Source organism: Salvelinus namaycush, chromosome 35, assembly GCF_016432855.1.
Source record: "Salvelinus namaycush isolate Seneca chromosome 35, SaNama_1.0, whole genome shotgun sequence".
In the NCBI taxonomy this organism is placed as follows: Eukaryota; Metazoa; Chordata; class Actinopteri; order Salmoniformes; family Salmonidae; genus Salvelinus; species Salvelinus namaycush.
This window is the reverse complement of record NC_052341.1, coordinates 29,935,796-29,960,300: the sequence shown is the minus strand read 5'-3', so window position 1 is coordinate 29,960,300 and position 24,505 is coordinate 29,935,796. Positions and strand designations below refer to the sequence as shown.

General features: G+C 43.1%; 1 protein-coding gene across 1 annotated transcript in view; it reads left to right on the top strand.

Annotated features, from left to right (window-relative positions):
• The first annotated feature begins 4,724 nt into the window (after window positions 1–4,724).
• Window positions 4,725–24,505, top strand: part of LOC120029680 (tyrosine-protein phosphatase non-receptor type 13-like) — a 30,724-nt gene continuing 10,943 nt past the window's right edge. The window contains exons 1-19 of the mRNA XM_038974955.1: window positions 4,725–4,845; window positions 5,124–5,287; window positions 5,838–6,083; window positions 6,375–6,526; window positions 6,696–6,876; window positions 6,958–7,029; window positions 7,338–7,512; window positions 7,679–7,814; window positions 7,958–8,096; window positions 9,322–9,474; window positions 11,790–11,975; window positions 16,395–16,554; window positions 19,123–19,339; window positions 21,186–21,295; window positions 21,391–21,468; window positions 21,585–21,692; window positions 22,077–22,193; window positions 22,662–22,840; window positions 23,110–23,211. Of these exons, the coding sequence (XP_038830883.1) occupies window positions 4,725–4,845; window positions 5,124–5,287; window positions 5,838–6,083; window positions 6,375–6,526; window positions 6,696–6,876; window positions 6,958–7,029; window positions 7,338–7,512; window positions 7,679–7,814; window positions 7,958–8,096; window positions 9,322–9,474; window positions 11,790–11,975; window positions 16,395–16,554; window positions 19,123–19,339; window positions 21,186–21,295; window positions 21,391–21,468; window positions 21,585–21,692; window positions 22,077–22,193; window positions 22,662–22,840; window positions 23,110–23,211 (2,796 nt within the window). The remainder of the gene's footprint in view (window positions 4,846–5,123; window positions 5,288–5,837; window positions 6,084–6,374; window positions 6,527–6,695; window positions 6,877–6,957; window positions 7,030–7,337; window positions 7,513–7,678; window positions 7,815–7,957; window positions 8,097–9,321; window positions 9,475–11,789; window positions 11,976–16,394; window positions 16,555–19,122; window positions 19,340–21,185; window positions 21,296–21,390; window positions 21,469–21,584; window positions 21,693–22,076; window positions 22,194–22,661; window positions 22,841–23,109; window positions 23,212–24,505) is intronic.

The following is a 24,505-nucleotide window of genomic DNA, read 5'->3' as shown; positions in this document are numbered from 1 at the left end:
TTGTACTGCTCCTCTATTTTTTTGCATATGTGGGTGGTTTTGTATGCAAAAACTTTTCTCTGAACTACATACTTCACAGAGATGGAATTCATGATTCATTCAAGTCTCATTTTGCTGTGTAACACAATCTGTGGTAAACATACAATATTTTCTTCACACCTTCCACAGTGTGATATTTGCTGTGAATACTCTAACGACTTGGATCCAATGGTGGTACAGTGCCTTCAGAAAGTATTCACATCCCTTGACTTTTCCCACATTTTGTTGTGTTAAAGTATGACTTTAAAATTGATTTAAATTTAGATTTTTTTTTTGTCACTTGCCTCCACACAATATCCCATAATGTCAAAGTGGAATTATTTTTTTCAAATAAATAAAAAATGAAAAGCGGGGATGTTTTGAGTCAATAAGTATTAAATCCCTTTGTTATGTCAAGCCTAAATAAGTTCAGGAGTGAAAATGAGCTTAACAAGTCACATAATAATTTGCATGAACTCACTCTGTGCTCAATAATCGTGTTTAACATGATTTGTTACTGACTTCCTCATCTCTGTACCCCACACATCCAATTATCTGTACGGTCCCTCAGTCGAGAAGTTAATTTCAAACACAGATTCAACCACAAAGACTAGAGAGGTTTTCCAATTCCTCTCAAAGAAGGGCACCGATTGGTTGATGGGTAAGTATATATATATTGTTTTTTCTTCAGGCATTGAATATCCCTTTGAGCATGGTAAAGTTATTAATTACACTTTGGATGGTGTATCAATACACCCAGTCACTACAAAAATACAGACATATTTTAACTCAGTTGCCGGAGAGGAAGGAAACCACAGGGATTTCACCATGAAGCCAACTTTAAAACAGTTAGAGTTCAAATCAAAATCAAATCAAATGTATTGGTCATATATACGTGATTATCAGATGTTATTGCGGGTGTAGCAAAATGCTTGTTCTTCAAGCTCCGACAGTGCAGTAATATCTAACAAGTAATAGGTATCAGTTACCCAAAATACACGTAAATCTAAGTAAGGAATGGATTAAGAATATATACATATATGTCAGAGTGGCATTGGACTAAGAAACAGTGGCATAGTATAGAATTCAGTATGTACATATGAGATGGGGGATGCAATATTTACACACAATTGAAGTGACTAAGATAGTATAGAGTGCAGTTCATACATATGAGATGAGTAATGCAAGATATGCAGACATTATTAAAGTGGCTAGGGATCCATTTCCTTAAAGTGGCCAGTGATTCCTAATCTATGTCTATAGGTAGCCGTCTCTGATGTGCTAGTGATGGCTGTTTAGCAGTCTGATGGCCTTGAGATGGAAGCGGTTTTTCAGTCTCTCGGTCCCAGCTTTGATGCACCTGTACTGACTTGGCCTTCTGGATGATAGCGGGGTGAACAGGCAGTGGCTGGGATGGTTGATGTCTTTGATGATCTTTTTGGCCTTCCTATGGCATCGGGTGCTGTAAGTGTCCAGGAGGGCAGAAAGATTGCCCCCAGTAATGCGTTGTGCAGACCGCACCTCCCGCTGGAGAGCATTGCGGTTGTGGGCGGTGCAGTTTCCGTACCAGGCTGTGATGCAGCCCGACAGGATGCTTCTCAATTTCCACCTTCTCCACTGCGGTCCCATCAATGTGGATAGGGGGGTGGTCCCTCTGCTGTTTCCTGAAGTCCACAATCATCTCCTTAGTTTTGTAGACGTTGCGTGAGAGGTTATTGTCTTGGCAACACACTCCCAGAGCCCTCACCTCCTCCCTGTAGGCTGTCTCATTGTTGTTGGTAATCAAGCCTGCTACTGTTGTGTCGTCTGCAAACTTGATGATTGAGTTGGAGGCGTGCTTGGCAACGCAGTCGTGGGTGAACAGGAAGTACAGGAGGGGGCTGAGTACACACCCTTGTGGGGCCCCAGTGTTGAGGATCAGCAAAGAGGAGGTGTTGTTTCCTCCCACCACCTTTGGGCGACCCATCAGGAAGTCCAGGACCCAGTTGCACAGGGCGGGGTTCAGACCCAAGGCCTCAAGCTTGATGATGAGCTTGGAGGGTACTATGGTGTTGAATGTTGATCTATAGTCAATGAACAGCATTCTTACATAGGTATGCCTCTTGTCCAGATTGGACAGGGCAGTGTGGTGGCGATTGCGTCGTCTGTGGATCTATTGGGCAAATTGAAGTGGGTCTAGGATGGCAGGTAAGGTGGAGGTGATATGATCCTTGACTAGTCTCTCAAAGCACTTCACGATGACAGTTGAGTGCTATGGTGCGATAGTCAATTAATGGCTGTGATAGGAGGAAACTGAGGATGGATAAACAACACTGTTACTCCACAATACTAACCTAATTGACAGAGGTAAAAATAGGAAGCCTGTACAGAATACAAATATTCCATAACATGCATCCTGTTTGCAACAAGGCACTAAAGTAGTACTGCAAAAAATGTGGCAAAGAAATTTACTTTTTGTCCGGACTACAAAGTGTTATATTTGCTTACCAAGAAGAACGTGAATGTTCCTGACTGACCGAGTTACAGTTTTGACTTAAATTTAATTTAAAATCTATGGCAAGACCTGAAAATGGTTGTCTAGCAATGATTAACGCCAATTGGACAGAGCTTGAAGAATTATTTTAAAAGAATAAATGGGCAAATGTTGCACAATCCAGGTGTGGAAAGTTCTTCCAGACTTACCCAGAATGACTCACAGCTGTCATCACTGCCAAAGGTGCTTCTACAAAGTATTGACTCAGGGATGTGAAGGGTTATGTCAATTAGATGTAGTATTTATTTCTTTTTTCAATACATTTGCAAACATTTCTGCAAACATGTTTTCACTTTGTCATGATGGGGTATTGTGTGTAGATGGGTAAGTGTTTTGTATTTGATGCATTTTGAATTTAGGCTGTAGTACAACAAGATGTGGAATAAGTCGAGGGGTATGAATACTTTCTGAAGGCTTCAGCTCAGTATTTTAGTATGAATACCTATTTTGTTATCCCTGACTCACAACACCAACAAGGCTGTACAATTTATGGTGTAACTGTAATGAGGACGTCACCACAAATGACTTCCTACATATTTTGTAGACATGTCTGCACCTGCAGGAACCAGTGTTGCTACACTACCAATTAAAGCGCTGACGTTTATTTGATCATAGTACTATATATCCTTTGATTTTCAGGGATGACATATAGCTACATTCATGTAGCTACACTCATCACACAGTCAGTGTAAAACTTCACAACTTTGAGGTTTTGAATGAAAGAAAAGTGAACCAGTATCCCTCTAACATTAGGTTTTATACTGAACAAAAATATGAACTCAACATGTAAAGTGTTGGTCCCGTGTTTCATGAGTTGAAATAAAAGTTTCCAGAAATGTTCTATACGCATAAAAAGCTTATTTCTCTCAAATTCTGTGCGCAAATTAGTTTATATCCGTTAGTGAGCATTTCTCCTTTTCTAAAATAATCCATCCACCTGACAGGTGTGGCATATCAAGAGGCTTATTAAACGGCATGATCATTACACAGGTGCATCTTGTGCTGGGGACAATAAAAGGCTACTCTTTAATGTGAAGTTTTGTAACACAACACAATGCCACAGATGTCTCAAGTTTTGAGGGAGCGTGCAATTGGCATGCTGACTGCAGGAATGTCCACCAGAGCAGTTGCCAGATAATTTAATGTTAATTTCTTTACCATAGGCCGCTTCCAACGTCCTTTTTAGAGAACTTGGCAGTACGTCCAACCGGCCTCACAACCGCAGACCACGTGTCTGGCGTCATGTGGGCGAGTGGTTTGCTGATGTCAACGTTGGGAACAGAGTGCACTATGGTGGCGGTGGGGTTATGGTATGGGCAGGCATAAGCTACGGACAACGAACACAACTTAATTTCATCGATGGCAATTTGAATGCACAGAGATACCGTGACAAGATCCTGAGGCCCATTGTCGTGCCATTCATCCGCAGCCATCATATGCGGCAGCATGATAAATCACGGCCCCATGTCGAAATAATCGTTGAAATTGTTGCATTTTATATTTTTGTTCAGTGTCATTTGATATGTCACAGAACCTCAGCCGGATGCTACCACTGTCACGTCTCATTGTAACGCTTCACAGTCACCTTGGTGACGAGAGGCAGAAAAATGAAAGGCACAGAGAGTAGCCATATCAGAGCAAATCCTCCAGGCTCTGCGAAAGCCTATTACATGGCAAACTGGAAGCTCATCGTGTGACAGCCCGGTGTGCATGTGTGAGAGCGGGAGAGGGGGGAAATGGACAGGTGGCTATTGAAGGGGGGGGGGGTCTGTATTGCTTTGTATGAGCCCTTTAGTCCAATCAATCACCTCACTCATTGTAGATAATCATCTATAGCTACTTGTCTAAATGGACCAAATTTACTGTTCTCCTAATATCTCTATCTTGTCAAAGAAAAATATCACTTTGTGGTAATGATTTAAGCAATTAGATAATATGGTTGTGTGGACACTTTTCAATGATTTATGGAAACAATCAAGTTTCTTGGGTTCAACAGTTTTCATTGTAATCCAAATAACGGCTTCGCATATTTTTGCCACAGAGTCTATGATGAAACAACATGTATTGCTTATGTTTCGCTATTACAGCGTTTTGAGGCAGATATTCCAAAAATGATTTAGATAATATGACTGTATCTACACATGGCTGTGTCCCCCCCCCCCCCCCCCCCAGGATGGGCACGTTCGTGACCCTGGCGGAGGTGCTGGAGGCCCGGGGGTCACCTCTGGAGGAGGATGAGGTATGGTGTCTGCTACTGGGCACCGCCGAGGCCTTAATGGAAATCTCTCACAAAGGTACCTGGACATATTTATATGCTTTTCCTCACCCATGATAATACACACCGGCAGGATCTTTTGACCTTAAAAGAGATTGTTCACACCCTGTCAAAACATGTGTCAGATGTTTGCAGACCTCCATTATGCTGAGCTGACTTCATACCCCATGACGTGTTTTTGTATATGCATCTTTATGCATTAGAAGAAATAGGCCTCAAACCCGAGATGAATGGGAAGGATAGGCAACACAATATCGTGCTCTACTTCTAATAGTTTGTATTTTGTCCTCTCGACAGGTCCTGGTAACATGTGCAGTGTACTGAGCCCTGGCTCAATGCTGCTGTCAGCCACTGGGAACCTTGCTTTTAAGAGCTGTCCCCGGTCAGAGAACCTTGGTTCCTTCACTGCTCCAGAGGTACAGGAGGGGCACGCTGCCTCCAACAGGACGGCCTCGGAGAAGGTGCTCAATAAACCCCTGATCTCAATGTCATCGCATCACACTGCTAATCTGATTTCATATCCGTCTGTACTATATGGCCAACTCCTATGGTCTCCGTTGGCTTGACATCTCACCACTGTTTTGGCTCTCGACTTTCGGTTTTGCATGAATTCCTCAGGAAAGATTTTACTCATTCGTCCTGTGGATCTGTCTCTGTCAGTTAGTTTGTACGTTCGTCACACGCAGTGTCTCAGACAGCACGAGCCCGATTTTGACGAACCTTGGGTGAATGATGCGTCTTACGGTTTACAAAATTATACTGATTGACCAGATAACATGCGATTGAAAATGCAAACTTTGAAAGGTCACGCCCACACCCCGTTTGACCTAAAATCATGAAATTCGGTACATAGGTCCCTCTCCTTACAAGGAACACATTTGCCTCACGGACCCATGAGGTCCGCCCATGATGGATTTAGAATTTTGTGAAAAACACTTAAAACGCTACTCCTCTAGCACCGAATGACCGACATGTTTACTGTTGCCTTGTTTCTCTCTTTGTTTTCTTCAGATGATTGTATATTCCCTAGGAATGACCCTCTTCTGGTCCGTTGATTATCAACTACCTCAAAACCAGCCCATTCAGCTGAGTGACGACCTGAACAACCTCTTGCTGAGTATGTGTGAGGACACGGTCCACAGACGAGCAGATCTTGTGACCGTGCTGGAGACCTGTGAACAGCACATCAAGGCTGCTCAACTGCCCCCACCAGAGAAGCTCATCAGACAGCTAGTACAAGATGTCTTCAGGGACTCTGTGAGTCACCCACATTCCCTTTTTGGTTTAGGCAATGCACCTGTAGTCAGTATAGCTGTCACTCTACACTCCATGTGCTGACCAGCACACTGACATTATAGGGTCAAATTTCCTAGAAATAAATTGGCCTCTATTCCATATTGTGACAATACTGGCTGCAACTCTATCTTGGCTACAATCTACAGCTGGGTTTCAATTGAGATCATATTGATTTGAGACCATGGTTATTTTTAAGGATAGGTCAGTGCAACTTATCTAATTCAGCAGCTGTCATTCAATTGTGTTTTCTAGGTTGATCATGTGTCCATGGCTGAGATTGGTCCTCAACTTACTGACCGGAGTCAGATGGTCAGAGAGAGGCTTCACAGTCTCTCAGGAAGTGCCTCGTACCACAACTCCACCTGGGCGCTGAGAAACAGAAGCACCCCAACGTTCCAAGCTGAGCTCAGCAGAGGGTAAGAACCTAGCTGTCGCCTTTCAAACAACAAAAAGGCACATTTTGACCCGGGAATACACATATTATCAGCTTTACAAGTATAGTTTTTTTTTTAAAGGGATAGTTCACCCAACTGTCTATGGACAATAAATTAAAGAATTTCATCCCTGTAATCTTGTCTTTTTATTTTCTCCCAGAATTCCCCAAGGGTCACGTCACCGAGAGAGTTACTGCAGCTATCAGTCACGTAGCCCCTGTAGCCCTTACCTGGATGGCTTTCGCCGTGGCAGCGTCAAACCTGTACTTTACACATATCTAAACGAGTCCACGGTCAGTCTTAATGAAAAGAAAGCCAAGGTATGATATCATAGTGAGTCATGTGACATATTGGGTTGACATTTTTAGTAGTTCGTAATGTTTCCCTCTTTATTTCTGCAGGACATGGGTCCTGAGTTCATTAGGAAGTTAGACGCGCCTCTGGTTGTCTTGGAGCTGCCCGGATCCATTGTGGTAATTATGACTTTATCATCGACCAGTAGTCTGGCCTGCTCAGGTCAGGCCTCACCACCTCTTCTTATCCAGGCTGCATCACATCCGGCTGTGATCGGGAGTCCCATAGGGCGGCGCACAATTGGCCCGGGTTTGGCCGGGGTGGGCCGTCATTGTAAATAAGAATTTTGTACTTAACTGACTTGCCTAGTTAAATAAAGGTTAAATAAAATAAAAATCAAGAGCTACATCAAATGCCTTTTATCATCACCCCAACTGTCATCAGTCGGTCTTTACGTGAATCACTATCTTTCTGTCTCTTAATCCAGTCAAAGAAAGGGAAGTCTCCCTCCACTATGAGGGAACTGAGTGTGGTCATGCCAAACGGACAGAGCATCCTGGTCAAGTGTGACGTCAAGTCAGGAGGAGGGGATGTCTTTGATATGATTGTCGCCCACTCCAATCTGGTGGAACACTTCTACTTTGGCCTTGCTTACATTGATGGTAATGCACAAATATTGTATGTCGTTTACTGGAAACAGTTCATTGAGGTGTTTTGTTGGGTCATGTATGGCTGTGCTCGAACTACAGTAATGAAAAAGCTAAAAGTTGTCTTTAAATGGTTCACGTGTTTAAAAATGTCACTCTTCTTTTTATCTCTCGGTTTTAGATCATGAGTTTTTCTTCCTGGAAAATGACACAAAGATATCCAAGGTCGCCCCCGACAGTTGGAAGAAAGTGCCTACCTCCACGTTTGTCCTTTTCTTCAGGGTGAAATTCTTTGTCCACGACATCTCTCTCCTTTTGTAAGTACCTCACATCCACTCATGCTTACAGTGTATTGTATTCAAGGTCGACCTATGGAATTCATAGAGGTCAGGCAATAATGCAGATTGCCCACTGCTTTCTCTATGGAAGCATATTGTGTGTGACTGGCGTTTTTTGGCAGGCACAAACTGACTCGTCACCAGTACTACCTACAGCTGAGGAAGGATATACTGGAGGACAGGTTGGCCTGCCATGAAGAGACAGGCCTATATCTGGGTGCCTTGGCTCTCCAAGCAGAGTATGGAGACTGCATGCCTGAGGTATTTTAGACATTTTATTTGCGTTATATATCCTGTATAGTCACCTGATTGTCAAGGTCTAGGTGGATTTTACTGCATACTTACAGTACCAGTCAAAAGTTTGGACACACCTACTCATTCAAGGGTTTTTCTTTATTTTTACTATTATCTATATTGTAGAATAATTAATGAGTATAATAAAAAAAATCCCCATCAAAATCCTTCAGTTTAAGCTAGCGATAGCTGCAGGATGGGCCCCGTCTCAATTCACCACATCCGCCTATTTCGGCCTTCCGCATCTGCGGTGGAAAGTGGCAGGCTACAGTGCTGTTTATCAGCCCAGGACACATCCAGACAATCTGTCTTCTCAGGAAAACGTCTGTAGCATCAGAATGTGCCTAATAACCACTATATGGAAAGAGTAGACTTTCACGATCAGAATGGTGTTCCCCGTTTTGCTCTACGACCCGCACAAGTGTCTGTATTCGGGGGTTTTTCTCCTTATGATGTATTATTTTTTTTACTGTTTTCTTTTGCCATTTATGAATGTGGTATTCAATGTGTTTATATGGGCTACAGTAATAAAGGCCTAATTCAATATTTTATCAAACAATTAAAATCCATAATATTACCAACCTAAAACAATTCCATATGTTAGCTTAGTAGACCCCCCCCCCCCCCCCCCCCCCAAATGCTTAGACTTTCAGAGGTTAGCAATGAAAAAGCTGTCAAAAAAAAAAATGTGTAATTTTTTTTTTGTTGCCATTTTTACCTAAAGGATATACCATGATATTTAAAATTCTGAATTTAATAAAACAAACTTTTGAATGCTTTTTGTAAGGGTGTGTTGAGCTCCTCCTGTGCTACTTCTGCACATTTAGAACTCCAGGCTGCCCTGACATGATCGGTATGACACGGATCAATGCAAAACACTCCAGAAAACCCTTTTGTAAGAGAATCATGGGAAATCGGACTTCTCTTTCACTGTTGCTTTTAGTCAAACTACCGGAGAAAAGCAGAATGTTCGCTGTTTACCTCTGCCATGTGCATTTGCGTCATTCTGATTGGTCGAGAGCAAAAAAAATACGTATTATTATTATTACAAATTTTGACTGTCATAAAAATGTCATATTATTTGAATTGTAAAATAATTTTAAATGCCTATCCATGGCAAATATTTTGTAATATTAGCTCTAGAAATGTTATAGTTGAGTGATGACAAACTTTTATCTGATATTTCCCAAAGGTTTATGGGAGGAACTACTATCGACCAGACCAGTACGTTGCCAAGAGCGTCATGGAAAAAAGAGCCTTGCCTTACCTAAAGGAGGAGTTACTACGGTTACATGCCAATAACTCCACGATGAGTACCGACGAGTCCGAACTTGAGTTCCTAAAGGTAACATGAGCCAATAAAAACACTCCATAGAGTTATGGAACCACATTTTTTTTGCCCTATTTTAATCCTTAATAAGAGTGTATATATATAACGAGTATATACAGTGCATTCGGCAAGTATTCAGACCCTTTGACTTTTTCCACATTTTGTTATGTTACAACCAAGATTGAACTCTTTGGCCTGAATGCCAAAGGTCTCGTCTGGAGGAAACCTGGCACCATCACTATGGTGAAGCATGGTGGTGGCAGCATTATGCTGTGGAGATGTTTTTCTGTGGCAAGGACTGGGAGACTAGTCAGGATCAATGGAAAGATGAACGTAGCAAAGTACAGAGAGATCGTTGATGAAAACTTAGTCCAAATCACTCAGGGCCTCAAACTGGTTCACCTTCCAAAAGGACAACGACCCTAAGCACTCAGCCAAGACAATGCAGGAGTGGCTTCGGTACAAGTCTCTGAATGTCCTTGAGTGGCCCAGCCAGAGCCCGGACTTGAATCCGATCTAACATATCTGGAGAGACCTGAAAAGAGCTGTGCAGTGACGCTCCCCATCCAACCTGACAGAGCTTGAGAGAGAAGAGAAGAATGGGAGAAACTCAAATACATGTGTGTCAAGCTTGTAGCGTCATACCCAAGAAGACTAGAGGCTGTAATTGCTGCCAAAGGTGCTTCAACAAAGTACTGAGTTAAGGGTCTGAATACTTATGTAAATGTGATATTTCCATTTTTTTTTTTGCTTTGTCATTATGGGGTATTGTGTGTAGGTTGATAGAAAAAAACAATTGAATCAATTTTAGAATAAGGCTGTAACTTAAAATGTGGAAAAGGTCAAGGGGACTGAATACTTTCTGAATGCACTGTATACATACACTATATATACAAAAGAACGTTGACACACCTTCAAATTAGTGGATTCTGCTATTTCAGGCACACCCGTTGCTGACAATTGTATAAAATCGAGCACACGGCCATGCAATCTCCATAGACAAAAACAGGCAGGAGAATGGCCTTACTTAATAGCTCAGTGACTTTCAGCGTGGCACCGTCAAAGGATGCCACGTTTCCAACATGTCAGTTCGTCAAATATATACCCTGCTAGAGATGCTCCAGTAAATTGTAAGTGCTGTTATTGTGAAGTGGAAACATCTCGAAGCAACAATGGCTCAGCCACGAAGTGGTAGGCCACACAAGCTCTCAGAACCAGACCGCTGATGTGTGGTGCACATGAATATCGCCTGTCCTCAGTTGCAACACTCACTACCTAGTTCCAAATTGCCTCTGGAAGCAACGTCAGCACAATAACTGTTAAGGAGCTCCGTGAAATGGGTTTCCATGGCTGAGCAGCTGCGCACAAGCCTAAGATCACCATGCACAATACCAAGCGTAGGCTGGAGTGGTGTAAAGCTCACCGCCATTCGACTCTGGAGCAGTGTCCAATGGGTACTATTTAATGAAGCTGCCAGTTAAGGACTTGTGAGCCATCTGTTTCTCAAACTAGACACTAATGTACTTGTCCTCTTGCTCAGTTGTGCACCGGGGCCTCCCACTCCTCTTTCTATTCTGGTTAGAGCTAGTTTGCGCTGTTCTATTAAGGGAGTAGTACACAGCGTTGTACGAGATCTTCAGTTTCCTGGCAATTTCTCACATGGAATAGCTGTCATTTCTCAGAACAAGAATAGACTGACGAGTTCCAGAAGAAAGGTCTTTGTTTCTGGTCATTTTGAGCCTGTAATCGAACCCACAAATGCCGATGCTCCAGATACTCAACTAGTCTAAAAAAGGCCAGCTTTATTGCTTCTTTAATCAGAACAACCGTTTTCATCTGTGCTAACATAATTTCAAAGGGGTTTTCTAATGATCATTTAGCCTTTTAAAATGATAAACTTGGATTAGCTAACACAACGTGCCATTGGAACACAGGAGTGATGGTTGCTGATAATAGGCCTCTGTACGCCTATGTAGATATTCCATTTTAAAAAATCGGCCGTTTCCAGCTACAATAGTCATTTACAACATTAACAATGTCTACACTGTATTTCTGATCAATTTGATGTTATTTTAATGGACTTTTTGAACTGTCGTGTGCATATATATCTATATATAAAACAGTTATGTCAGTCTAATTAATTCCATACTACTAATATGTGGACTAATATTTGAATCATAACACTAAAAGACTGTGGCACCTGCACAGTGCATTAAAGGCAAACATATGGTAATACTGTATATTACATACACATCTGGCTCGTATTCTTAGTCCGTGCGGGAAGCTTGCACGTCGGCCGTTCTAACGTCTAACATCTTACTTCCTCCCAGGCCACCCAGCAGCTTCCTGAGTATGGCGTTCTGTTCTACCGCGTGGGTCGCGAGAAGAAGCCAGTCATCGGAGAGCTGATCTTAGGAGTGTGTGCCAAAGGAGTCATAGTGTATGAGGTTAAAGATGGCTCCCGCTCCACGAGTCAGACATTCCACTGGCGGGAAACGGCCAGTATTTCCTCCTCTGTGAGTATCATGCATCTTTATGATAATGCAAACACAGTTTTTTTCCCCCGTTGGTGTTGCACTTTATTGAAGGGAAATGAGGAATGTTGAAAGTGAACGTTTACTGAATATACTGAGCAAAAATATAAACGCAGCAATTTGAAACGTTTTACTGAGCTACAGTTCACATAAGGAAATCAGTCAATTTAAATTCATTAATTAGGCCCTAATCTATAGATTTCACATGACTGGGAATAAAGATATGCATCTGTTGATCACATATACTTAAAAAAAGGTAGGGGCGTGGATCAGAAAACACATCTCCTTCGCAAGGTTGATCAGGCTGTTGATTGTGGTCTATGGAATGTTGTCCTACTCCTCTTCAATGGCTGTGCGAAGTTGCTGTATATTAGCGGGAACTGGAACACAATTTCATACACATCGATCCAGAGCATCCCAAACATGCTCAATGGTTGACATATCTGGTGAGTATGCAAGACATGGAAGAACTGGGACATTTTCAACTTCCAGGAATTGTGTACAGATCCTTGCGATACGGGGCTGTGCATTATCATGCTGAAACATTAGGTGATAGCGGTGGATGAATGGCACGACAATGGGCCTCACGGTATCTCTGTGCATTCAAATTGCCGTCAATAAAATGCAATTGTGTTCGTTGTCCGTAGCTTATGCCTGCCCATACCATAATCGTATCGTCTGAGATCCCTAAAGATTGGAAAGCTGCCGCAGTCATCCCCCTCTTCAAAGGGGGAGCCCAAAACTGTTACAGACCTATATCTATCCTACCCTGCCTTTCTAAAGTTTTCGAAAGCCAAGTTAACAAGCAGATCACCGACCATTTCGAATCCCAACGTACATACAGATCACCGACCATTTCGAATCCCAACGTACCTTCTCCGCTATGAAATCTGGTTTCTGAGCTGGTAAAGGGTGCACCTCAGCTACGCTCAAGGTCCTAAACGATGTCATAACCGCCATCGATAAAAGACAATACTGTGCAGCCGTTTCCATCGACCTGGCCAAGGCTTTTGACTCTGTCAATCACCGCACTCTTATCGGCAGACTCAACAGCCTTGGTTTCTCAAATGACTGCCTCGCCTGGTTCACCAACTACTTCTCAGATAGAGTTCAGTGTGTCAAATCGGAGGGCCTGTTGTCCGGACCTCTGGCAGTCTCCATGGGAGTGCCACAGGGTTCAATTCTCGGGCCGACTCTTTTCTCGGTATATATCAATGATGTCGCTCTAGCTGCTGGTGATTCTCTGATCCACCTCTATGCAGATGATACCATTCTGTATACTTCTAGCCCTTCTTTGGACACTGTGCTAACAAACCTCCAGACGAGCTTCAATTCCATACAACACTCCTTCCGTGACTTCCAACTGCTCTTAAATGCTAGTAAAACTAAATGCATTCTCTTCAGCCGATCGCTGCCCGCACCCGCCCGCCCGTCTAGCATCACTACTCTGGACGGTTCTGACTTAGAATATGTGGACAACTACAAATACCTAGGTGTCTGGTTAGACTGTAAACTCTCCTTCCAGACTCACATTAAGCATCTCCAATCCAAAATTAAATCTAGAATTGGCTTCCTATTTCGCAACAAAGCATCCTTTACTCATGCTGCCAAACATACCCTAGTAAAACTGACTAAAACTGATGTCATTTACAAAATAGCCTCTAACACTCTACTCAGCAATTTGGATGTAGTCTAGTCTATCACAGTGCCATCCGTTTTGTCATCAAAGCCACATATACTACCCACCACTGTGACCTGTATGCTCTTGTTGGCTAGCCCTCGCTTCATATTCGTCGCCAAACCCACTGGCTCCAGGTCATCTATAAGTCTTTGCTAGGTAAAGCCTCGCCTTATCTCAGCTCACTGGTCACCATAGCAGCACCCACCCGTAGCACGCGCTCCAGCAGGTATATTTCACTGTTCATCCCCAATGTCAACTCCTCCTTTGGCCGCCTTTCCTTCCAGTTCTCTGCTGCCAATGACTGGAACGAATTGCAAAAAACACTGAAGCTGGAGTCTTATATCTTCCTCAATAACTTTAAGCATCAGCTGTCAGAGGAGCTTACCCGTCATTGCACCTGTACACAGCCCATCTGTAAATAGCCCACTCAATACCTCATCCCCATATTGTTATTTATTTTTTACTCCTTTGCACCCCAGTATCTCTACTTGCACATTCATCTTCTGCACATCTATCACTCGTGTTTAATTGTGAAATTGTAATTATTTCGTCACTATGGCCTATTTATTGCCTTACCTCCCTAATCTTACTACATTTGCACACACTGTATATAGACTTTATATTGTGTTATTGACTGTATGTTTGTTTATCCCATGTATAACTCTGTGTTTGTGTCGCACTACTTTGCTTTATCTTGGCCAGGTTGTAAATGAGAACTTGTTCTCAACTGGCCTACATGGTTAAATAAAGGTGAAATGAAAATATATATATATATATTAAAATCTGTGGCATTGTGTTGTGTGACAAAACTGCACATTTTAGTGGCCTTTTATTGTCCCCAGCACAAGGTGCACCTGTGTAATGATCCTGCTGTTTAGCTTCTTGATATGCCACACCTGTCAGGTGGATGGATTATCTTGGCAAAGGAGAAATGCTCACTAACAGGGATATAAACACATTTTTTTTCCGGACTGAGCATATTTCAGGTCTGCTGAAATTTTAACATTGTGAAAATTCTGTGCAACTTCCAAAAAAAGTTTACTGTGAACGCTGAGGCTGTACCCGCTTTATGTTACACTTTTAACAGTGGCAAAGTAGCCTACTGTGGCTATTTGATCATAATGTAGGTCTACCAGAGTGGCCTACCATCAAAAACAATGTAGAAAATAGCTGTTCTATCATTCAGCCAACAGTAGCAGCCAATGTGTGGTGTTCAATGTAGGCCAACATTCCATGAGACATGCATGACATGACATTAACCTGTTTATCCACTTGTCCTTCAGACAAGGAGGTTACCTAAAATGTTGTTGTGTTGTTTGATGCAAGAAACCACTTTACAAAATCAAAAATGTGTGGAGTGGTTGAAAAACGAGTTTTAATGACTCCAACCTAAGTGTATGTCAAATCAAATGTATTTATATAGCCCTTCTTACATCAGCTGATATATCAAAGTGCTGTACAGAAACCCAGTCTTAAACCCCAAACAGCAAGCAATGCAGGTGTAGAAGCACGGTGGCTAGGAAAAACTCCCTAGAAAGCCCAAAACCTAGGAAGAAACCTAGAGAGGAACCAGTCCTCTTCTGGCTGTGCCGGGGTGGAGATTATAACAGAACATGGCCAAGATGTTCAAATGTTCATGAATGACCAGCATGGTCAAATAATAGTAATGACAGTGAACAGGTCAGGGTTCCATAGCCGCAGGCAGAACAGTTGAAACTGGAGCAGCAGCACGGCCAGGTGGACTGGGGACAACAAGGAGTCATCATGCCAGGTAGTCCTGAGGCATGGCCCTAGGGCTCAGGTGCTCCGAGAGAGAGAAAAAAAGAAAGAGAATTAGAGAGAGCATACTTCATTTCACACAGGACACCGGATAAGACAGGGGAAATACTCCAGATATAACAGACTGACCCTAGCCCCCCGACATAAACTACTGTAGCATAAATACTGGAGGCTGAGACAGGAGGGGTCAGGAGACACTATGTAAACTTTCGACTTCAGCTGTACTTCACTTGTCAGTGTGGGGTATTGTGTGTAGATTGATGAGTAATTGTTTCATTTAATCCATTTGAGAATAAGGCTGTAACGTAACAAAATGTGTAAAAAGGGAAGAGGTCTGAATACTTTCCGGATGGATTGTATGAAGAAAATGTGCACAAGTGGCTTCATGCAGCTCTTGCTTTGATCTCAAAACAAGCGCATCTACTCACGACCACAGCTGTAAACACGGTCCAGTTCAATGTAAATGGCACAGATCCATATATGGTAATGGTCTATTTACATATAGGCCTACTGCAACTCTGATTGGTTATGCTGCCGGTCTTTGTAGAGTAAGGGCTGGGTTGTTCTCAATAGAATCCTACTCCAATGCGTTCTGCCAACAACAAAATCTCGTGCATAGTTGGTTTTGTTTCAGTATGTTGCATTGAAAGTGGCTAATATTGCGTTAATTCGATAGCAATTGCCACAGTCAAGAGAAACGTTGATAGTGTTAACAGGGAAAACTCTTGAAAGTTGAGTTCAATCTCATGCTTCTCTCCCTGGGCTGATAGTTCTTCCGGGAGGCAGTATAGGGGCTACTGCACGCCGGGTGCGGAGCTTAGAGGAAACATGTTGCGTTTATTTTTGTTCAGTGTAGTTGAATATAAAGATTTTGTCGCTGTTGTTTTGTTGGCTTGTTATGTCTGTAAATGCCTTAACCCGTCCTCTATGTCCTACCACAGCACCGTAAATTTGTCATCGAGAGCAGAGGGAGCAAGAAAAAGCACACCTTAGTCACAGAGAGAACCAAGACGGCCACGTACCTCTGCAACCTTTGCTCTGCCCAGCACAAGTTTCACAATGAGATGAACTCTCGCCAGCTCAGTCACAGTCTGGCCTCAGGTCAGAACCTTTCATGCCATCCTAACTATCTTGGGGCCAAAAGACTTTCCTGGTTTGGTAACAGTCAAGAAAAACTCCTGGCCCCATCCATAACCACTACTACTACTACATTCCTGTTAATACTATGCCAGAGACAGCTTGTTCTGATTTTATACAGTTTGTGTCCTGCTCTTGGTGAATCTTAGCCTGACTTTTTGCCAGACTCTTCAGCCATACAGCTAGCAAGCTATACACTGAGTGTACAAAACATTAGGGACATCTACTCTTTCCATGACATAGACTGAATAGGGGAATCCAGGTAAAAACTATGATCCATTATTGATTCACTTGTTAAATCCACTTCAATCAGTGTAGATGAAGGGGAGGGGGCAGATTAAAGAAGGATTTTTAAGCCTTGAGACAATTGAGAGATGGATTGTGTAAGTGTGCCATTCAGAGGGTGAATTGGCAAGACAAAAGATCTATGTGCCTTTGAACGGAGTATGTATGGTAGTTGGCGTCATGCGCAACAGTTTGAGTCATCAAGAACCGCAGCGCTGCTGGGTTTTACACGCTCAACAGTTTCCTGTGTGTATCAAGAATGGTCCACCACCCAAAGGACATCCAGCCAACTTGACACGACTGTGGGAAGCGTTGGAGTCAACATGGGCCAGCATCCCTGTGGAACGCTTTCGGGACCTCGTGGAGTGCATGCCCCGACGAATTGAGGCTGTTCTGAGGGCAAAAGAGAGGTGCAACTCAATATTAGTAAGCTGTTCCTAATGTTTTGTCCACTCAGTGTATATCCTGCTATTGTACCATGTGGGCTCAATGATAGGCCAAACAGGGACATCTTGTGATTTATAGTACAGTTACAGTGGGGCAAAAAAGTATTTAGTCAGCCACCAATTGTGCAAGTTCTCCCACTTAAAAAGATGGGAGAGGCCTATAATTTTCATCATAGGTACACTTCAACTATGACAGACAAAATGAGGAAAAAAAATCCAGAAAATCACATTGTAGGATTTTTAATGAATTTATTGCAAATAATGGTGGAAAATAAGTATTTGGTCACCTACAAACAAGCAAGATTTCTGGCTCTCACAGACCTGTAACTTCTTCTTTAAGAGGCTCCTCTGTCCTCCACTCGTTACCTGTATTAATGGCACCTGTTTGAACTTGTTATCAGTATAAAAGACACCTGTCCACAACCTCAAACAGTCACACTCCAAACTCCACTATGGCCAAGACCAAAGAGCTGTCAAAGGACACCAGAAACAAAATTGTAGACCTGCACCAGGCTGGGAAGACTGAATCTGCAATAGGTAAGCAGCTTGGTTTGAAGAAATCAACTGTGGGAGCAATTATTAGGAAATGGAAGACATATAAGACCACTGATAATCTCCCTCGATCTGGGGCTCCACGCAAGATCTCACCCCGTGAGGTCAAAATGATCACAAGAACGGTGAGCAAAAATCCCAGAACCACACGGGGGGACCTAGTGAATGACCTGCAGAGAGCTGGGACCAAAGTAACAAAGCCTACCATCAGTAACACACTACGCCGCCAGGGACTCAAATCCTGCAGTGCCAGACATGTCCCCCTGCTTAAGCCAGTACATGTCCAGGGCCGTCTGAAGTTTGCTAGAGAGCATTTGGATGATCCAGAAGAAGATTGGGAGAATGTCATATGGTCAGATGAAACCAAAATATAACTTTTTGGTAAAAACTCAACTCGTCGTGTTTGGAGGACAAAAAATGCTGAGTTGCATCCAAAGAACACCATACCTACTGTGAAGCATGGGGGTGGAAACATCATGCTTTGGGGCTGTTTTTCTGCAAAGGGACCAGGACAACTGATCCGTGTAAAGGAAAGAATGAATGGGGCCATGTATCGTGAGATTTTGAGTGAAAACCTCCTTCCATCAGCAAGGGCATTGAAGATGAAACGTGGCTGGGTCTTTCAGCATGACAATGATCCCAAACACACCGCCCGGGCAACGAAGGAGTGGCTTCGTAAGAAGCATTTCAAGGTCCTGGAGTGGCCTAGCCAGTCTCCAGATCTCAACCCCATAGAAAATCTTTGGAGGGAGTTGAAAGTCCGTGTTGCCCAGCAACAGCCCCAAAACATCACTGCTCTAGAGGAGATCTGCATGGAGGAATGGGCCAAAATACCAGCAACAGTGTGTGAAAACCTTGTGAAGACTTACAGAAAACGTTTGACCTCTGTCATTGCCAACAAAGGGTATATAACAAAGTATTGAGATAAACTTTTGTTATTGACCAAATACTTATTTTCCACCATAATTTGCAAATAAATTCATAAAAAATCCTACAATGTGATTTTCTGGGTTTTTTCCCTCATTTTGTCTGTCATAGTTGAAGTGTACCTATGATGAAAATTACAGGCCTCTCTCATCTTTTTAAGTGGGAGAACTTGCACAATTGGTGGCTGACTAAATACTTTTTTGCCCCACTGTATTAGAGTAATTTGCACACTTATTAGATCTACATTTACACCCATCTTGATTTCACTGTAGCCACTTTTGACCACCCATGATTTGAACTGAAGATCCCTTTCTCTTTCCAGAGGACAGCATAGTGCAGTATGCGGCAGTGTGTCAAACAGCTCAGAACAGCCATAGCCAGATGAACAGCCAGATGAGCCGGCGCTCTGTCTCTGAGACCATACGGACAGACAGTGGTCCCACCACACCGCAGGACGACTCCATGACCAAACTGTGTGATGACATTGCCGCCAAGATCGAGGCGCGGATCAAACAGCAGCGTGTCCTCCACGAGCAGGGGTAGGAGTGATGGAGAGCATGAAGTTACCTTCCCTGTATTATTTCTTTCTATATACTGTACATACCTTTTTCTTTAATTTCTTGCGTCTTTTAAGTACCTTTATACAGTGGCAAGAAAAAGTATGTGAACCCTTTGGAATTAGCTGGATTTCTGCATAAATTGGTCATAAAATTTGATCTGATCTTCGTTTAAATCATAACAATAGACAAACACTGTCTGTTTTAACTAATAACACACAAACAATTATACGTTTTCATGTCTTTTTTGAACACACCGTGTAAACATTCACAGTGCAGGGTGGGAAAAGTGAACCCTTGGATTTAATAACTGGTTGACCCTCCTTTGGCAGCAATAACCTCAACCAAAGGTTTTCTGTAGTTGCGGATCAGACCTGCACAGTGGTCAGGAGGACTTTTGGACCATTCCTCTTTACAAAACGGTTTCAATTCAGCAATATTCTTGCGATGTCTGGTGTGAACTACTCTCTTGAGGTCATGCAACAGCATCTCAATCGGGTCGAGGTCAGGACTCTGACTGAGCCACTCCAGAAGGTGTATTTTCCTGTTGTCCTGTTGCGTCACCCAACTTCTGGGTGATGTCCTGTTGAGCTTCAATTGGCAGACAGATAGCCGTATATTCTCCTGCAAAATGTCTTGATAAACTTGGGAAATCTATCTGATAGCAAGCTGTCCAGGCCCTGAGGCAGCAAAGCAGCCCCAAACCATGATGCTCCCTCCACCATACTTTACAGTTGGGATGAGTCTTTGATGTTGGTGTGCTGTCCCTTTTTTTTCTCCACACATAGAGTTGTGTGTTCCTTCCAAACAACTCAACTGTAGTTTCATCTGTCCACAGAATTTTTTTTCAGGTGCACTTTTGCAAACTTCGAACGTGCAGCAATGTTTTTTTTGGACAGCATGAGCTTCTTCTGTGGTGTCCTCTAATGAACACTATTCTTGTTTAGTGTTTTACGTATCGTAGACTCGTCAACAGATGTTAGCATGTTCCAGAGATTTCTGTAAGTCTTTAGCTGACATTCTGGGATTCTTCTTAACCTCATTGAGCATTCTGCGCTGTGCTCTTGCAGTCATCGTTGCAGAACGGCCACTCCTAGGTAGAGTAGCAACAGTGCTGAACTTTCTCCATTTATAAACAATTTGTCTTACCGTGGACTGATAAACATCAAGGCTTTTAGAGATACCTTTGTAACCCTTTCCAGCTTTATGCAAGTCAACAATTCTAAATCTTAGTTCTTCTGAGATCTCTTTTGTTTGAGGTATTGTTCAATGCTTCTTGTGAATAGCAAACTCAAATTTTGTGAGTTTTTTTATGGGCAGGGCAGCTCTGATCCAACATCTCCAATCTTGTCTCATTGATTGGACTCTAGGTTAGCTGACTCCTGACTCCAATTAGCTTTTGGAAAAGTCATTAGTCTAGGGGTTCACATTTTCCAACCTACACTGTGAATGTTTAAATCGTGTATTCAATATAGAGAAGAAAATAAAATAATTTGTGTGTTTAAGCACATTGTGTTTGTCTATTGTTGTGACTTAGATGAAGATCAAATAAAATTTTATGACCAATCTATGCAGAAATCCAGGTAATTCCAATGGGTTCACATACTTTTTCTTGCCACTGTATGTCTTTCGTCGAATGTTTGTAAGTCATTTCTCCCTGTATCATTTCCAGCATAGGGAGACCATTGTCTGGGAACTTGTCACCAGCCCTGTCTCGTGGGTCTGGGAAGTGTGGGTCTGAGGCACCCTCCATGTCTTCAGCAGCCAGAGGTATGGCTCGATTATCAGCTCCCAAGAAAATTAAAACCTCATAACACTGTTGAATCAGGGACAGGATCAAGAGTCGACGTTCCCGGAAGCCTTCCAAAGCCGTGCACCGCGAGGAAGACATCCTAGCAACCGCCATAGTAGCCTATCATTATCAACCGAAGAGATGGCGTACAGGTTTCTAATGAGGCGCTGTGGTCGATGTATTTTGATAACAGGTAGCTGTGGTACTTCAGTCAATAGATGTTCTTTGTTGTGTTCAATAGATACCCCAACAAAGAGTGTCATACCAGAGAGAGAAGTCATTTGTGTGTCCTTAAAGAGAGACCCAAAGCTCGGCGTAGGTGAGTACACCGTTAACAGCATTGAGTCGTGTGTATATATACATTAAAGGACATGTTTTAGATTAGCACTACAATGAAAAGTCATCGTTAAAAGGAAATCCTTTTTATTTGTTCAGGTATTGTAATAGTTGGAGAAGACACGGTGGGGAAGTACGACCTGGGTATCTTCATAGCATCCATCGTGCCGGGAGGACCAGCGGATAAAGATGGCCGCATCAGACCAGGTCGGTGATCAGGCTTTTTCCCCCCAGGCTTCTCCTCACAAAACTCACACCGGATTATGACGTCTGGTCTGGCTACACAAAACTTGTGGATAACAGCCTTGAATGCCGGGTTTATAGGCTTTCTAAGCTCTTATGTGAGCTCTGTCTGTTGACACTCTGCTGGTTAATTAACAAAGACTAGGGGCCTTGTCTAGAGACAACCCCCAGTCCCTTGTCTTATCCCCTGCTTTAATGATGTTTACAAATCTGAATGAATTAGATAGGGGCTAACGGTTGATTCTGGGCCAGGACTAAGTGGACACCAACAACAAGATAAGTCATATTTCAATGAAATATAAAAGTGGAACCTGATATATGAAATGTTACGGTGATGTTCTCCCTCAGGTGGGCGTCTGATCTCTCTGAACCACACCAGTCTGGAGGGCATGACCTTCAGTGAGGCTGCAGAGGTCATGCAGAACAGCCCACGGGAGGTCGCACTCATTGTGTCCCAGCCCAAAGGTACTGTGTGTGTGTGTGTGTGTGTGTGTGTGTGTGTGTGTGTGTGTGTGTGTGTGTGTGTCTCTGCTCTGTTCACAGCTGGTTTAGTAATAAACTGTGTTTTTGAAGTAGACGTGAAACTTGTTGGCTTTTCAGCTAGACACTAGTTAGAACCCCAAAATGCTTAAGCTACTGGAATTTGAATTGTTTGTCCTCTGTAGAACTTCACTACAGTACATACCACCAGAGGATGCTGGTGGAAGGAGCTATAGAAGGACGGGCTGGAATGAAGTAACTGAAACGGTATCAAACACGTCACATGTTTGACTCCGTTCCATTTATTCCATTCCAGCCATTAAAATTAGCCCATCCTCCTACAGCTCCTCCCACCAGCTTCCTCTGATGCATACTGTACGTGGCCAGAGGTTTCAATGACTTTCGATATTAGTTGATAATTCAATCGTTATTTCTTTTTTTTTTTCTTTACAGTTTCCTTGACACCCAACAACGTGAGATCTCCGCTATTGAAGAACTACGAGTCCCAGACCACTTTGATGACTGATGTACACTCTGGGGAGTACGACCTGGATGAGATCGTGTCTGTCATGTTGACGCCAAAGACTGGCAGTAGGCTGCAACTCCCTGACGTACGCATCCTCAATGCTCAGGTAACCCATGGCTACTGACCATCATCTTCTCCATGTTAGGGACAATACTGTACATACCGCACGTGCTTACATTCAGGAACAGTGAAGCCTTTTGTGTGATCGACGATCGTTTAGATTTTGTACACAAACAAGACAACGAACATTTAGCAATCAACTCTACATAATGTCCATTTAAATCTGATGAAAGAATACAAAAATTCAATACAATACAGCTGTTCTCGTGAATTGCACCATTAATCATTAACTCTTATCCCCTATACATTTTTCAGGATGGCTGCATCAGGGCTCCTTCCATGAACTGCTTCAGGGGTGATGAGATCTCTGTGGAGCTAAAGAAGAATGCTGGAGGAGGGTTAGGGATCAGTATCGCTGTGAGTTAACTCACCAACCCTGCTGTTTCACACCTAACTCCCTAGGACAACGCCAGAGTTATAGGCAAAGGGTGTATTTCCTGGTAGGCGGGAGAGGGATGGACCTCCTGTATTTAAGTCTATGGGGTGTACAGATGAGTTGACCACACCTCTCTGGACAGGAAGTTAGCTGTCTCTGGGTAATCCTTCAGACCCCTGGGGCTAATCACCCTGGAGAGGGAGGGCCTGCAGCTTGGAACCTGCCTGCCTACTGGACATTACAGTAGCCTACAGAAAAGCCCAGGTGTGTGTGTGTGTGTGTGTGAGACCCCGACCCGTTACCTAACAGCCTGTGACAGGTCAACCTCAACAGGCTACGTGAGTTACTCACCACTCACAAGGCAGGTGCAAGCTGTTGTGAGAGAGACTTAGGAGGTCGTTCCTTCTCTTGCTAGAACAAAAGATGCACATGTACCTACTGCCTACCGACCTGGTACCGACGAACCTGCAGTTTCTACTAGTGGAATCGCCCTGTTCGTCAGTGGCAGACACTTGACTTTGAGCCAGTCAAAGAGCCCGAATCTCCACGTGGGGGAGCCGACAGGAGTGGCAAGAAAAAGGATAAGAGGGCACTTTTCCCGGTGTAATCCACCAAGCTGCATAATGCATTGTGATGTAATCATAATGTTGCTAGTTATCTAGTTGTGGCCATATGGCTATTGGGCTTACTACAAATTGTGGCTAGTTAGCAACAACATTAGTGCAGCTTGCTGGTTAGCTAACATTAGCTATCTACAGCAGGCACAAGCCAAACATAGCTTAAGAAATCAACTGCCATTTTGTGGTCTGGAGTATTTTAATGACGCTGATTGGCGGTTGATCTGTGCTATGTGAACAAGGATACTGACTTTTTGTTGGTGTCTTCTCATTATGCCTGGCCGGAATTCGGATGATGTGAAGGTGGACCAGGGATGAGAGCACACCACACCACACGCCTGGTGTGTCTGTTGGCAGACATTCTGTTTTTTTTACCTCCTTGGTGTGAGAAACAGAGTGTAAGATCTTGTAACTTGATAAACATACATTATTCCTTTTAATCATCCCTCTCACTTACAGTAGCAGCCTGAGTGTGGGGACTATTGATATGAACAAAATATGAGGAGTTAACCCTTTATGGTACATTGTCATTACATTTTTGTCATTTAGCAGACACTCTTATCCAGAGCGACTTACAGTTAGTGCATTTATCTTAAGATAGCCAGGTGGGACAACTACATATCACTGGCATAGTAAGTACATTTTCCTCAATAAAGTA